Source organism: Mytilus edulis, chromosome 7 (genome assembly GCF_963676685.1).
Source record: "Mytilus edulis chromosome 7, xbMytEdul2.2, whole genome shotgun sequence".
NCBI lineage: Eukaryota > Metazoa > Mollusca > Bivalvia > Mytilida > Mytilidae > Mytilus > Mytilus edulis.
The window spans coordinates 86,638,389-86,654,060 of NC_092350.1; the positions used below are offsets into that span (position 1 = coordinate 86,638,389).

The following is a 15,672-nucleotide window of genomic DNA, read 5'->3' on the forward strand; positions in this document are numbered from 1 at the left end:
CAAATATAGTTGACTTATTGCTTATAAATTCAGAAAAACAGACAAAAACACAAGAACTTAACACTGAGCAATAAACCGTGAAAATGAGGTCAAGGTTAAATAAAACCTGCGAAACAGACATATAGATCATAAAATATTTCCATACACCAAATATAGTTGGCCTAATGCATAAAGTATTGGAAAAATAGACCAAAACTCAAAAACTTAACTTTGACCACTGAACCATGAAAATGAGGTCAAGGTCAGATGAGACCTGTCAGCTAGACATGTACACCTTACAATCATTCCATACACCAAATTTAGAAGACCTATTGCATATAGTAAAAGAAAAACAGACCAAAACACAAAAACTTAACTTTGACCACTGAACCATGAAAATGAGGTCAAGGTCAGATGACACCTGTCAGCTAGACATGTACACCTTACAATCATTCCATACATCAAATTTAGAAGACCTATTGCATATAGTATAAGAAAAACAGACAAAAACACAAAAACTTAACTATAACCACTGAACCATGAAAATGAGGTCAAGGTCAGATGACACCTGCCAGTTGGACATGTACACCTTACAGTCCTTCTATACACTGAATATACTAGACCTATTGCTTATAGTATCTGAGATATGGACTTGACCACCAAAACTTAACCTAGTTCACTGATCCATTAATTGAGGTCGAGGTCAAGTGAAAACTGTCTGAGGGGCATGAGGACCTTGCAAGGTACGCACATACCAAATATAGTTATCCAATTACTTATAACACATGTATAATAAGAGAGAATTTAACATTACAAAAAATCTTAACTTTTTTTTTTAAGTAGTCACTGAACCATGAAAATGAGGTCAAGGACATTGGACATGTGACTGATGGAAAGTTTGTAACATGAGGCATCTATATACAAAGTATGAAGCATCCAGGTCTTCTACCTTCTAAAATATAAAGCTTTTAAGAAGTTAGCTAACGCCGCTGCCACCGTAGCTGCCGCCGGATCACTATCCCTATGTCTAGCATTCTGCAACAAAAGTTGCAGGCTCGACAACAATTAACCTCTCACTTAGAGTAAAAATATTTGCAATTTAGCAATTTAAATTTTGATTGTAAAAAGACGCGTTGAAAAATGATGTCAAATAAAGCTAAATTTTGATTGGTATTGAATATCAATTATAACTGCACATGCAAAAATGTCTTAGATATAAATGGCTTGCATGAATGATTTCTTCAATTGATTGTACATAACTAATAATGGAATCTAACTCAAAAATGACAATACATAAACAAAAGCACCCCACCCCAACCCCTAATTCCTTACCAAACAAAAAACGTCTTAAAAACAGTAAACTCAAACTGTGTATTAAAATTTGAAAGATAATTTGCGCTGACATAACTCCTAGAACAGATACTGAATAATAATATCATGTCGAGATGCATATGTAAATATTATGTCATTAGTATTATTAAAGTTTTGTGCTGTAATTTCAGATGGGTGCAATGGCAAGCATAAGACGGACAGTTTGATGATTATGAGGGACTAACGGGTCAATATAAACAAGAAGATGTGATATGATTACCAATGAGACAACTGTCCACAAGAGACCAAAATGACACAGACATTAACAACTATACATGAACGGCCTTCAACAATGAGCAAAGCCAATACCGCATAGTCAGCTATGAAAGGCTCCGATAAGACAATGTAAAACAATTCAAATGAGAAAACGAACGCCTTATTTATATAAAAAAAAAATGTAACACATAAACAAATGACAACCACTGAAGTACAGGCTCCTGACTTGGACAGTACAACATAAGAATGAACTATACAAATCAGTTGAAAAAGGCTTAACTCATCAGATGGACAAAAATACAAGTTGACGTGGCCGGGTACTTATACACAAAAAGACACAATGCACAGATCTGAGAGTACTCACAGTTATTTGACAGCTAGTTCAAAGCCACTAACAACTAATAAAAAAATTGTAAGGGTTCCGCGGAACCCAGTGTCTCGCCTACTTTTGCTGTTAATCACACACTCATCAAAAATGATGAAAAAAATCAATAAAATTATTCCTCTCCATACTATCTTTTGATTGTCAGAAGCTTCTGTCCAAGTTTGGTAAAAATCCAGGCTAGTTTAAGAATCTTAAAAATGTTTTAAATACTTTAACTGCAGACTGTATGTAATGTTAATTAACTGGAAGAAAAACTAAGTCCATTTATAAGTAAAATACGGGAAAAATGGAATTTTATTTTTTACAAAATTTACTTCTGGATACTATCTTCTGATCATAAACAAGCTTCTGGCCAAGTTTCTTACAATTCCAGGATAGTTTAAGAAAGTTATTAAAATTTTAAAAACTTTAACCACAGAGTGAATATTTGTGGACGCCGCCGCCGACGACGACGCCAACGGAATGTAGGATCGCTATATCTCGCTTTTCGACTAAAGTCGAAGGCTCGACAAAAATGTGGTTTTTTTTTTATATAGATTCGATTGTTGGTTTTCCCGTTTGAATGGTTTTAAACTAGTAATTTTGGGGCCCTTTATAGCTTGTTGTTCGGTGTGAGCCAAGGCTCCGTGTTGAAGGCCGTACATTGACCTATAATGATTTACTTTTTTTAAATTGTTATTTGGATGGAGGGTTGTCTCATTGGCACTCACACCACATCTTCCTATATCTAATTAAACTGCGCACTTTTAAAGGGCCGAGTCACCTTAAATCTTTTAAAATATATTGAGAATGTGTCCATGGGACACACATGATGCCCTGTTTGCATATAATGTTATAAAGGGACATAACTCAAGAACGTTAAAAGGGACGTCACCAAAATTCAAAAAATTGTTGTTAGTTTTGTGGTAATGATCATAGTATATAGGTTTCAAACAAGAATGTGTCCATAGTATATGGATGTCCTACTCGCACTATCATTTTCTATGTTTAGTGGAACGAGTAATTGGCGTGACAATCTAATTTGGTATTTATGCTTCTCTGCAAAGCATGCAGTATTGAGGGATAATTGCATATACCTGGGTTTGGTGGGGTAAAATTTTCAAGTATTGTTTCCCAATAATGCTTGGACAGACTTTCAGACGGACCGGGGTAACACTTAATTCCCCCTCCAATGCGACAGGGGCATAAACAAACATGCTCTTACCTGGATTTATAAGAATCCATTCTCTTGTTTGGACGTCAAGACCACAGCGACCTTCTAGAAGCGAGATACCATCTGTAGGATGTCTCCCTTCGGGAATGACGTCCCCCACTAATAGCTTCACCAGAGTACTTTTTCCGACGGCGAACTGGCCAGTTACCATACAGCGCATGTCATACGATTCGTAGGTACCTTTACCCGTTAAACGATTTAACTGTTGTTTTTTCTTCAAGTTGTTATATTCTGTAAAAATGACATGAATATGTTTTACTTAAGCACAATACAAAGATTTTATAACTCCAACTACCAAGTTTTAAAATGCTGTAACTTTCTTAATAATGCTTGAAAATTTATAAAAGTGGTAGTTTTGGATAGCTAATAGATTACTCTTTCAAATTAATGCAATGTTAGCATTATGCAACAATTATGTAACCAATTATAATGTTAACGGTGTCTAAAATATTTTTCACAAAATTTCCACTTTCAAATGAAATTAGCTTCTGCATAGGTATCCCTAGAGGCTTGATTTTAGAATATGTTGTTCCTATGGCCATTATCTACAAAAGGGTGTCTCAGATTTCAGATAGAATGTATAGAACAAATTTTACACCTTATTAAACATTATCTTCTTTTATGTGGTTAGAATGTTTCACTAATTGGAGATTTATGAGAGAATAGAATACCATAGAGACAATCTGAGACACCCTTTTGAAGCCCATGATGTGTTGATTGAGATTTCGTTAAAATTTTCTGTATAGTTAAAGAGATGAAAGAGCTAAATTCATTCAAGTGACCTTACCCAGATTTTGCCACTAATTACATAATAATTGATTACATAATGATTGCATAATAAAAATATTACATTCATTTAAAAGATTAATCTTTTATCTATCTATATGTACCTCTTTTTTTTATTTTCTATGCATTCATAAGAAAGTTACAGCATTTCAAATGTTAGTGATTGGAAGTAAAAAAATCTTTGTATTGTGCTACCTTAAATTATATGAATACCAATGGTATCCGGGGGGAAAAGATGATAAAATTAATGAGTATAATGTGTCCATGGGACACAGATGATGCCCCCGCTTGCTTATATTGTTAATATAAAGGGACACAACTCAATAACAGTGAAAGTGATGCTACCCAAATTCATACTTGATCAAAGTTTTGAGGTAATAAGCATTGTGTATTAGCTTCATCACAAGTTGTAAAAGGCAAACTTAAGTTAGAGAACGGAAACGATAATTTAAGCAACTTTTCCATTTGTAAAGGGGCGTAACTCTAGAATGGTAAAAGTGATGCCACCTGCATTCAAACTTGATCTGTGTTTTGTGGTAATAACCGTTGTTTATAAGTTTCATACAATTAAGTTGAGACCAACTAAAGTTTAGAGCGGTATACCAATTGAGGGACGTATGTACAACGCGACTGACAAACAAGGGTACACCTTAATGTCCCCAAAACAATGTACTAAATATACAAATGAACAGTACAACTGACTATACCAACTAAAATGAATAATGAATATAACATTGACTGGCAGGGACATTACTTAACTAGAGGCTCTCAAGAGCCTGTGTCGCTCACCTTGGTCTATGTGCATATTAAACAATGGACACAGATAAATTCATAACAAAATTGTGTTTTGATGATGGTGATGTGTTTGTAGATCTTACTTTACAGAACATTCCTGTTGCTACAATTATCTCTATCTATAATGAACTTGGCCCAGTATTAACAGTGGAAAATAAATTCTAAAAATCTACAAAAATTTATACAAAAAGTAAAAAAATGACTATAAAGGGCAATAACTCCTTAAGGGGTCAACTGAACATTTCGTTCGTGTTTACTTATGTGTAAATCTTACTTTGCTGAACATTATTGCTTTTTACTGTTTATCTCTATCTATAATATCATTTAAGATAATAATGAGCAAAATTTCCTTAAAATTACCAATTCAGGGGCAGCAACCCAACAACGGGTTGTTTGATTCATCTGAAATTTGCAGGGCAGATATATTCTGACCTGATAAACAAATTAACCTCATGCCAGATTTGCTCTTAATGCTTTGGTTTTTGAGTTATAAGCCAAAAACTGCATTTTACCCCAATGTTCTATTTTAGCCATGGCGGCCATCTTTGTTAGTTGACCGGGTCACTGGACACAATTTTTCAACTAGATACCCCAATGATGAGTGTGGCCAAGTTTAGTTTAATTTGGCCCAGTAGTTTCAGAGGAGAAGATTTTTGTAAAAGATTACCAAGATTTACGAAAAATGGTTAAAAATTGACTATAAAGGGCAATAACTCCTAAAGGGGTCAACTGACCATTTCGGTCATGTTGACTTATTTGTAAATCTTATTTTGCTGAACATTATTGCTGTTTATAGTTTATCTCTATCTATAATATTATTCAAGATAATAACCAAAAACAGCAAAATTTCCTTAAAACTACCAATTCAGGGGCAGCAACCCAACAACGGGTTGTTCGATTCATCTGAAATTTTCAGGGCAGATAGATCTTGACCTGATAAACAATTTAACCTATGACAGATTTGCTCTTAATGCTTTGGTTTTTGAGTTATATGCCAAATACTGCATTTTACCCCAATGTTCTATTTTCAGCCATGGCGGCCACAGTGATATTGTTGGCTTTTTTCAAAACTACCTCTACCCTTTTTTATTGGGAAAATATGCGTCATTTTTATCTTATTCGAAAATTTATAGTAAACCATGAGTTTGACTGGAACTTCAATTTGCAGACCCTCTTTCAAGAGGTAAACTCTCATTTGAAATAATACCCCTTAGGCCAATTAAAATTAATTGATAGATTTTCATCCCCCCCTGCCCCTCTGAAATCGTCCCGCCCCGATTTTTTTTATTTTGAAAAATTTACGATTTCCCGATTTTGTTCATTTCTGTTACTGGTAACCGTCAATAATTTCGTTTAATTCAAACTTCCTGTTTCAAATTTCGGTTTTCATATTTCTTGTTTCGAGCACAGGGACTAGGTTAGCAGATTAAAATTTTATAAATCAATGTTTTTAATTTATTTTTTATTATTTCCTGTCTATTTGCATTACTATATTAACGTATTTAAAGTTGCCATCACTATTTCTTTGTTTTCTGGCAATGTGCAGTTTACTATCCATATCCATGTACTGAAAAAAACTAAAGGAATCTAAGTCGCCATCTTGAATTGCCTTCCCTACTTTAGATAAAAAATAATTAAAAATATGAATAAATTACTATATATACCTTACAACAGCCCTCATTTTCTTCCGAAGTGATTCTTCTATAACATGCATATTTTGATTTGTGGAATAACAGAACCCTTATGAAGTTTCAGTTGCATTCGTGTCAGAATATTCAAATTTCCCGGCAAAAGCAACGTATCATTCGGAAACTTCCGGGTTGATGCGTTTACTACAACGATAAATCCTTATAAACAGACGAGTGCTGTCCCCTAACTTCATACCTACGCCACACCAAGATATCCTTCATATAAATTAACTATCAAACAAAAATGTCTTTGAACAGTTAGTGCATGTATTGTTTCAATATCAGATTATCCTCCTATCCTTCCGCCCATTGAAAATATCAAATGATTGTCCTAAACTATCGGGTTGTATTTCTGACATCCTGATATTTTAACAACACTTACACTTATATAATCAGAGGAGTATGTATGTATATGGAAAAGGGGCCTTCCGATTGAACTTCATACATGCATGTAAAATAAGTTAATATACTTTTCAAAGTATTACTCCAAGTTGACCTACCAACCGGCCCTCCCCCTTTTTTATATCCTGGTACAACAAGTAAACCTTATAAATCCTATTGAACGTGTCAATATTTTTAGTAACTTCTTTAATTTATTGATGTGTCTTCGAAAAAGTCAATGATTTATGTTACCCCGTTTGAAGAAAGGTTCTATATTCGTTAACTTTGCGCTCGATATGTAAAATTAAATCAAGGGACAGCACTCGTCTGTTTATAAGGATTGATCGTTGTGGTAAACGCATCAAACCAGAAGTTTCCGAATGATACGTTGCTTTCGCCGGGAAATTTGAATATTCTGACACGAATGCAACTGAAACTTCATAAGGGTTCTGTAAATCCACAAATCAAAATATGCATGTTATAGAAGAATCATTTCGGAAGAAAATGAGGGCTGTTGTAAGGTATATAGTAATTTATTCATATTTTTAATTACTTTTTATCTAAAGTAGGGAAGGCAATTCAAGATGGCGACTTAGATCCCTTTAGGTTTTTTCAGTATATGGATATGGATAGTAATCTGCACATTGCCAGAAAACAAAGAAATAGTGAGGGCAACTTTAAATACGTTAATATAGTAATGCAAAAAGACAGGAAATAATAAAAAATAAATTTAAATCATTGATTTACAAAATTTTAATCTGCTAACCTAGTCCCTGTGGTTTCGAGTACTTTAAAACGATTATGTTGACAAATTCTGCTGCTCAATGATGACAGTATCATCTACAGAGAATAGAGATAGATTACCAGAAGGGCATGAAATATTCGGGTTACGAGTATTAAATACGCTGTGTCCAAGAACACAAATCGTTGTATGTCACTAATTGGAAATTTCTTTCATCAGAAAATTGTGGATTTATTTAATAATACATTGACTTTTGGCAAATTTGGGCTGTGAATGATGTACAAAGAATTGTGGAACAAATTGGTAGAAAAAATATTACTGAATTAAAGAAATTGACAAAAGCATGAACTTGTTAGATCTAATATGACCGTATATTGAGTTCAAAAAGTCGTTAAACATACACATTGTGTACTAAAAAACCCTTAGATTTACCTATGGCTATTTTTTTGGTTTAAAAACACAAAAAACCATTAAAAGAGTATTGAAACAACTTCATGTTTTACAATGTAATTATATATGCGTCATTCTTGCATAACTTGAGAATCTTAAAAGCGCCAACTTAACTATTCCCAACATTTATTTGAGTTTTCATTTCATTCATAATACTTGTGTTGCATACCAATGCATTTGCATAAGTTTACAGAGACTACAAACCATCGCTTAGAGAGCAAAATAAATTTGAAGTTGGTAGTCAAACTGAATAGAGAATTTCTCCATGGTTTTACTGTTTACTGAAAATAGGTTTCTAAAGTAGCAATTGCATGTAGAACAGTCATTGCAAATCAGAGATGTTTATTCAAGAATTATGAAAAATATGTACGATTCTTTCAACATGTTTACACATTTACATGGTATATGCTACATTTTGTAATTATAACACTTGCATACATATGAAGTTCACGCCACAAGAAGGTTTCAAATTAAATAAAATTTAAAAAATAAAATCCTCCCACCCACCCCATTATTTTCAAAACTTTGGATGAAAATCTACTAATTAATTTTAGTTGGCCTTATTGTCAGTGATCATACATAAATAGACCCTCAAATCTGCACATATAGTCATTTTAGGCATGAAAAATGTTTAAATGAGTGTTTTTTAGTTTGTAATCTTGCACAATTACGACTGAGACTGCACTGATTGGGAAAAAAGTTGTCTTTTTGGGAATAATTTTAAGCCATTTTTTTTTCAAATTGGGATTCTTCTCCAGTAATTTAAGGCAAACAATATCACTGAGCCATCTTGGTTAGTTGACCGGGTCACCGGACACAATTTTTTAACTTAGGATACTCCAATGATGATTGTGGCCAAGTTTGGTTTAATTTGTCCAAGTAGTTTCAGAGGAGAAGATTTTTCTAAAAGATTACCAAGATTTACGAAAAATGGTTAAAAATTGACTATAAAGGGCAATAACTCCTAAAGGGGTCAACTGACCATTTCGGTCATGTTGACTTATTTGTAAATCTTATTTTGCTGAACATTATTGCTGTTTACAGTTTATCTCTATCTATAATATTATTCAAGATAATAACCAAAAACAGCAAAATTTCCTTAAAACTACCAATTCAGGGGCAGCAACCCAACAACGGGTTGTTGGATTCATCTGAAATTTTCAGGGCAGATAGATCTTGACCTGATAAACAATTTAACCCCTGCCATATTTGCTCTAATTGCTTTGGTTTTTGAGTTATAAGCCAAAAACTGCATTTTACCCCAATGTTCTATTTTTAGCAATGGTGGCCATCTTGGTTAGTTGACCGGGTCACCGGACACAATTTTTTAACTAGATACCCCAATGATGATTGTGGCCAAGTTTGGTTTAATTTGGCCCAGTAGTTTCAGAGGAGAAGATTTTTGTAAAAGATTACCAAGATTTACGAAAAATGGTTAAACATTGACTATAAAGGGCAATAACTCCTAATGGGGTCAACTGATCATTTCGGTCATGTTGACTTATTTGTAAATCTTATTTTGCTGAACATTATTGCTGTTTACAGTTTATCTCTATCTATAATATTATTCAAGATAATAACCAACCAGATGCTCCGCAGGGCGTAGCTTTATACGACCGCAGAGGTTGAACCCTGAACGGTTGGGGCAAGTATGGACACAACATTCAAGCTGGATTCAGCTCTAAATTTGGATTGTGATTAAATAGTTGACACAGCATAGGTTTCTGACACAGAATGAATGTGTTCTAATGAACTTTAATTTTTTGTTTTCTCTTAGAGCAATTCACTATGCTGTTGAATATTAATCCTCTCAAAAAAATGTTTGAAGAAATTTTCATTTTTTTTTATGAAATTTCATTTCAAATTTATGAGAAAATTGAACCCATTTTTTTTTATTACATCCCCCTTTCCCTTATTCCAAATTAATCTCAATTAAATTTCTAATGGAGTTTGCAACAATAACTACTCATTTAAATGCATCATAAAATATTAAGATGAAAAAAAACTGCTTGTTATCACTGAATGGTAAAGATTATTTTAATTTATCAGTTGGTAGTAAAAAGTGAATATACATTGTATATAACAGAGATTTGAGTTGATTCTGGACAAAGAAAGATAACTCCAATTAAAAAAATATATTGCTATTTCACAATATTGTGCAATTAGATATTTCTTGCTTACTATTCTGGACAAAGAAAGATAACTCTTATTAAAAAAATAATTGCTATTTCACAATATTGTGCAATTAGATATGTCTTGCCATTGTGCAATACTGTGCAATTGAAAAGACTTGCTATTGCACAATACTTAATATAATATTTTAGATCCTGATTTGGACCAACTTGAAAACTGGGCCCATAATCAAAAATCTAAGTACATGTTTGGATTCAGCATATCAAAGAACCCCAAGATTTCAATTTTTGTTAAAATCAAACTAAGTTTAATTTTGGACCCTTTGGACTTAAATGTAGACCAATTTGAAAACAGGACCAAAAAATAAAGAATCTACATACACAGTTAGATTTGGCATATCAAAGAACCCTATTTATTCAATTTTTAATGAAATCAAACAAAGTTTAATTTTGGACCCCGATTTGGACCAACTTGAAAACTGGGCCAATAATCAAGAATCTAAATACATTTTTAGATTCAGCATATCAAAGAACCCAACCGATTAATTTTTTGTCAAAATCAAACTAAGTTTAATTTTGGACCCTTTGGACCTTAATGTAGACCAATTTGAAAATGGACCAAAAATTAAGAATCCACATACACAGTTAGATTCCACATATCAAAGAACCTCAATTATTCAATTCTTGATGAAATCAAACAAAGTTTAATTTTGGCCCCTTTGGACCCCTTTTTCCTAAACTGTTAGGACCAAAACTCCCAAAATCATTACCAACCTTCCTTTTATGGTCATAAAACTTGTGTTTAAATTTCATTGATTTCTATAAACTTAAACTAAAGTTATTGTGCGAAAACCAAGAATAATGCTTATTTGGGCCCTTTTTTGGCCCCTAATTCCTAAACTGTTGAAACCGAAACTCCCAAAATCAATCCCAACCTTTCTTTTGTGGTCATAAACCTTTTGTCAAAATTTCATAGATTTCTATAAATTTAAACTAAAGTTATAGCGCGAAAACCAAGAAAATGCTTATTTGGGCCCTTTTTGGCCCCTAATTCCTAAAATGTTTGGACCAAAACTCCCAAAATCAATACCAACCTTCCTTTTGTGGTTATAAACCTTGTGTTAAAATTTCATAGATTTCTATTCACTTTTACTAAAGTTAGAGTGCGAAAACTAAAAGTATTCGGACGACGACGACGACGACGACGACGACGACGCCAACGTGATAGCAATATACGACGAAATTTTTTTCAAAATTTGCGGTCGTATAAAAACAGCAAAATTTCCTTAAAACTACCAATTCAGGGGCAGCAACCTAACAACAGGTTGTCTGATTCATCTGAAAATTTCAGGGCAGATAGATCCTGACCTGATAAACACTTTTACCCCATGTCAGATTTGCTCTAAATGCTAAGTTTGGGCCAATAGTTTCAGAGGAGAAGATTTTTGTAAAAACGTGGAGCATTTTTGAATTTGACGTTTGATATTGAAAAATGAAAAATGCTCCAATTTGGAGCATTTTTTGAATTGACGTTTGATATTGAAAAATTAAAAATGCTACAATTTTTCATTATTCCTTTACTGTGCAATATTCAAATTTGGAAAATGTTCATTATTTAAAAGAGGGACGAAAGACACCAAAGGGACAGTCAAACTCGTAAATCTAAAACAAACTGACAACGCCATGACTAAAAATGAAAAAGACAAACAGAAAAACAATAGTACACATGACACAACATAGAAAACTAAAGAATAAACAACACGAACCCCACCAAAAACTAGGGGTGATCTCAGGTGCTCCAGAAGGGTAAGCAGATCCTGCTCCACATGCGGCACCCGTCGTGTTGCTTATATGATTACAAATCCGGTAAATAGTCTAATTCGGTAGGTCAAATTCATGAAAGGGAAGGGGATTGTAGTTACGACGTAAGGAACATATCCGATATCATTTGTGAAACGGTTATTCCATAACGGTCAACCAACTCGTGATGGCGTCCGTAAAATTTACGAAGGGATGATTTCAACTTCACCATTTGGAACTCTTGGTTTAATAGCTTCCTTGTGAGCAGTAACCCTCTATCAAGAAAATCATGATAGGAAATGCAAGCACGGGAATATCGTATCGATTGGGAGATATATACCCCGTATGCAGGTGCTGCTGGAATGTTGCTACTTAGAAATGGAAAGTTCACAATTGGAAAGCTGAAATCATCTCTTTTGTCGTAAAGTTTTGTCTTCAACCGACCCTCATTGTCAATTTCTAGATGTAAGTCAAGATATGAAGCCGACTTAACTGCATCTGTAGTATCCTTTATCTCCAATTCGATGGGATAGATGCGATCCACATAGTCACCAAATTTTGAATTGTTTAGTGAAAGAACGTCATCTATATAGCGGAAAGTAGAGTTAAAGGATATTGCTTACTTCTTATCTTTCTTCCTAAGAAGTTCCTGCATGAAGTCAGCCTCATAATAATAAAGAAACAAGTCAGCAAGTAGAGGGGCACAGTTTGTTCCCATTGGGATGCCGACAGTCTGTTGAAAAACACGTCCTCCGAACGTAACAAATATGTTGTCAATCAAGAAATCAAGCATCTTGATAATATCGGTTTCAGAGAATTTTTTGTTTGAATCAGAATGGTTCTTTACAAAGTATGATTTATCCCTCCCTAAGACAAAATACTTGTATCTACGTTGGCTCAAAGTAATACCAACTCTTTTAATTTGTCTTTTAGTTTGGAATGTGGAATACTTGTGTAGCATGCAGTACAATTTGAGAGAGATCCATACGCTTGAACACAAGTTATTGTCTAACCAGATGCTCCGCAGGATGCAGCTTTATCCGACCGCAGAGGTTGAACCCTGAATGCTTGGGGCAAGTATGGACACAACATTCAAGCTGGATTCAGCTCTAAATTTGGATTGTGATTAAAAAGTTGACACAGCATAGGTTTCTGACACAGAATGAATGTGGTGTAATGAACTTAAAATATTTTTTTGCCTTTGAGCAATTCACTATGCTGTTGAATATTAATCCTCTCAAAAAAATGTTTAAAGAAATTTTTTTTTTATTTATGAAATCTGAAATGAGAAAAATTTAACCCCCCCTTTTTTTTCACATCCCCCTTTCCCTTTTTCCAAAACTGATCTCAATTCAAATTTCTAATGGAGCAACAATAACTACTCATTTAAATACATCATAAAATATTAAAATGTAAAATAAAGTGCTTGTCATCACTGAATGGTAAAGATTGTTTTAATTTATCAGTTGGTAGTAAAAGTGAATATATACATTGTATATTGTATAAAACAATGATTTAAGTTGATTCAACTACTATTCTGGACAAGGAAAGATAACTCCAATTGAAAATTTCTTGCTATTGCAAGTAGATATTTCTTGCTATTGCGCAATACTGTGCAATTGAAAATTTCTTGCTATTGCGCAATACTGTGCAATTGAAGATTTCTTGCTATTGCTGAATACTGTGCAATTGAAAATTTCTTGCTATTGCAGAATACTTAATATAATAATTTTGGATCCTAATTTGAACCAACTTGAAAACTGCGCCCATAATCAAAAATCTAAGTACATGTTTAGATTCAGCATATCAAAAAAGCCCAAGAATTCAATTTTTGTTAAAATCAACCTTAGTTTAATTTTGGACCCTTTGGACTTTAATGTAGACCAATTTGAAAACGGGACCAAAAATTAAGAATCAACATACACAGTTAGATTTGGCATATCAAAGAACCCCAATTATTCAATTTTTTATGAAATCAAATAAAGTTCAATGTTGGACCCTTTGGACCCCTTATTTCTAAACTGTTCGGACCAAAACTCCCAAAATCAAACCCAACCTTCCTTTTATTAGGTCCGAGACCACCATTGTCGTCCCTTGATTTTCGTTGTTCACAAATATAGTCCCTAGTGTTGACAGTGGGTTACTTGCCATTAATTTGTATACCCCTTCCAAATTTATTTCTCCATGTTTAATGCCTCAAATTGCAAGTAGGGGGTAAAATTACACTGTAAAAAAAATTTGGGTCCAGATTTTTAAAGGAAAGTAGTGATTTGGTCCAGCTGAAATTAAAATTAGCACTTCTGAAGCTGTCAAAAGATCTCAAGACGCCCTAAACAGAAAATTGTCCATTTTTTGAGTTAGAGACGATGAAGTTTTCTATAATTTTGATATAATTTGTCCCAAAAGTAGTACAACACACTGTATAAGTTTCTTTGAGAAAGCACAGGTGGGATTTTTTTTATTTTCATTCATGTTCTAAAAGAAATGCACTACGAAATAATTGTGGTCTAGGACCTGATGGTCATAAACCTTGTGTTTAAATTTCATAGATTTCTGTTTACTTATACTAAAGCTATGGTGCGGAAACCAAGAATAATGCTTATTTGGGCCCCTTTTTGGCCCCTAATTCCTAAAGTGTTTTGACCTCAACTCCCAAAATCAATCCCAACCTTCCTTTTGTGGTCATAAACCTTGTGTTTAAATTTCATTAATTTCTATTTCCTTATACTAAAGTTATTGTGCGAAAACCAAGAATAATGCTTATTTGGGCCCTTTTTTGGCCCCTAATTCCTACACTGTTGGAACCAAAACTCCCAAAATCAACCCCAACCTTCCTTTTGTGGTCATAAACCCTGTGTCAAAATTTCATAGATTTCTATTTACTTAAACTAAAGTTAAAGTGCGAAAATGAAGAAAATGCTTATTTGGGCCCTTTTTGGCCCTAATTCCTAAAATAATGGGACCAAAATTTCCAAAATCAATCCCAATCTTCCTTTTGTGGTCATAAACCTTGTGTTAAAATTTCATAGATTTCTATTCTCTTTTACTAAAGTTAGAGTGCGAAAACTAAAAGTATTCGGAGGAGGAGGACGACGACAACGACGACGCCAACGTGATACCAATATACGACCAAAAATTTTTCAATTTTTGCAGTCGTATAAAAACTAGAAACATGCTTATATTTGGCCCCCTTTTGGCCCCTAATTCCTGTTTTGGGCAATTACCCCAAACTCAATTCAGGCTTTCCCTTTATGATATGGAACCTTGTAGAACAATTTCAGAAAGATCCATACGCTTACACACAAGTTATTGTCATGAAACTAGAAAAAAAATGCTTGTTTTTTGCCCCTTTTTTGGCCCCCAATTCCTAAAATTTTTGGCCAATTACCCCCAAAATAAATCACAGCCTTCCCTTTGTGATATGGGACCTTGTCATAGAGAACCATACACTAACACACAAGTTAGTGTCTAGAAGTTACAAACATGCTTATTTTCGGCCCATTGTTGGCCCCTAATTCCTTGTGCCAAAACAAATATGTCTTCGACGACGACAACAATGATGACAACCATGACAACGCCAACCTCATACCAATATACGATCACAATTTGCGGTCGTATAAAAAATGTATTTATCATAAAAATATACTTTCATTTTCAGACTTATTTTAATCAGAGAATGACAGACTTGTTAAGGTCTATTTATGTTTATGAAAAGACATAATTTTAGTTGGTAG

The 15,672-nt window shown here is 33.7% G+C and overlaps 1 protein-coding gene across 1 annotated transcript in view; it reads right to left on the reverse strand.

Annotated features, from left to right (window-relative positions):
• Nucleotides 1-15,672, reverse strand: part of LOC139482712 (uncharacterized) — a 46,127-nt gene that overhangs the window by 21,768 nt on the left and 8,687 nt on the right. The window contains exon 3 of the mRNA XM_071266781.1: nt 3,156-3,395. Within this exon, the coding sequence (XP_071122882.1) occupies nt 3,156-3,395 (240 nt within the window). The remainder of the gene's footprint in view (nt 1-3,155; nt 3,396-15,672) is intronic.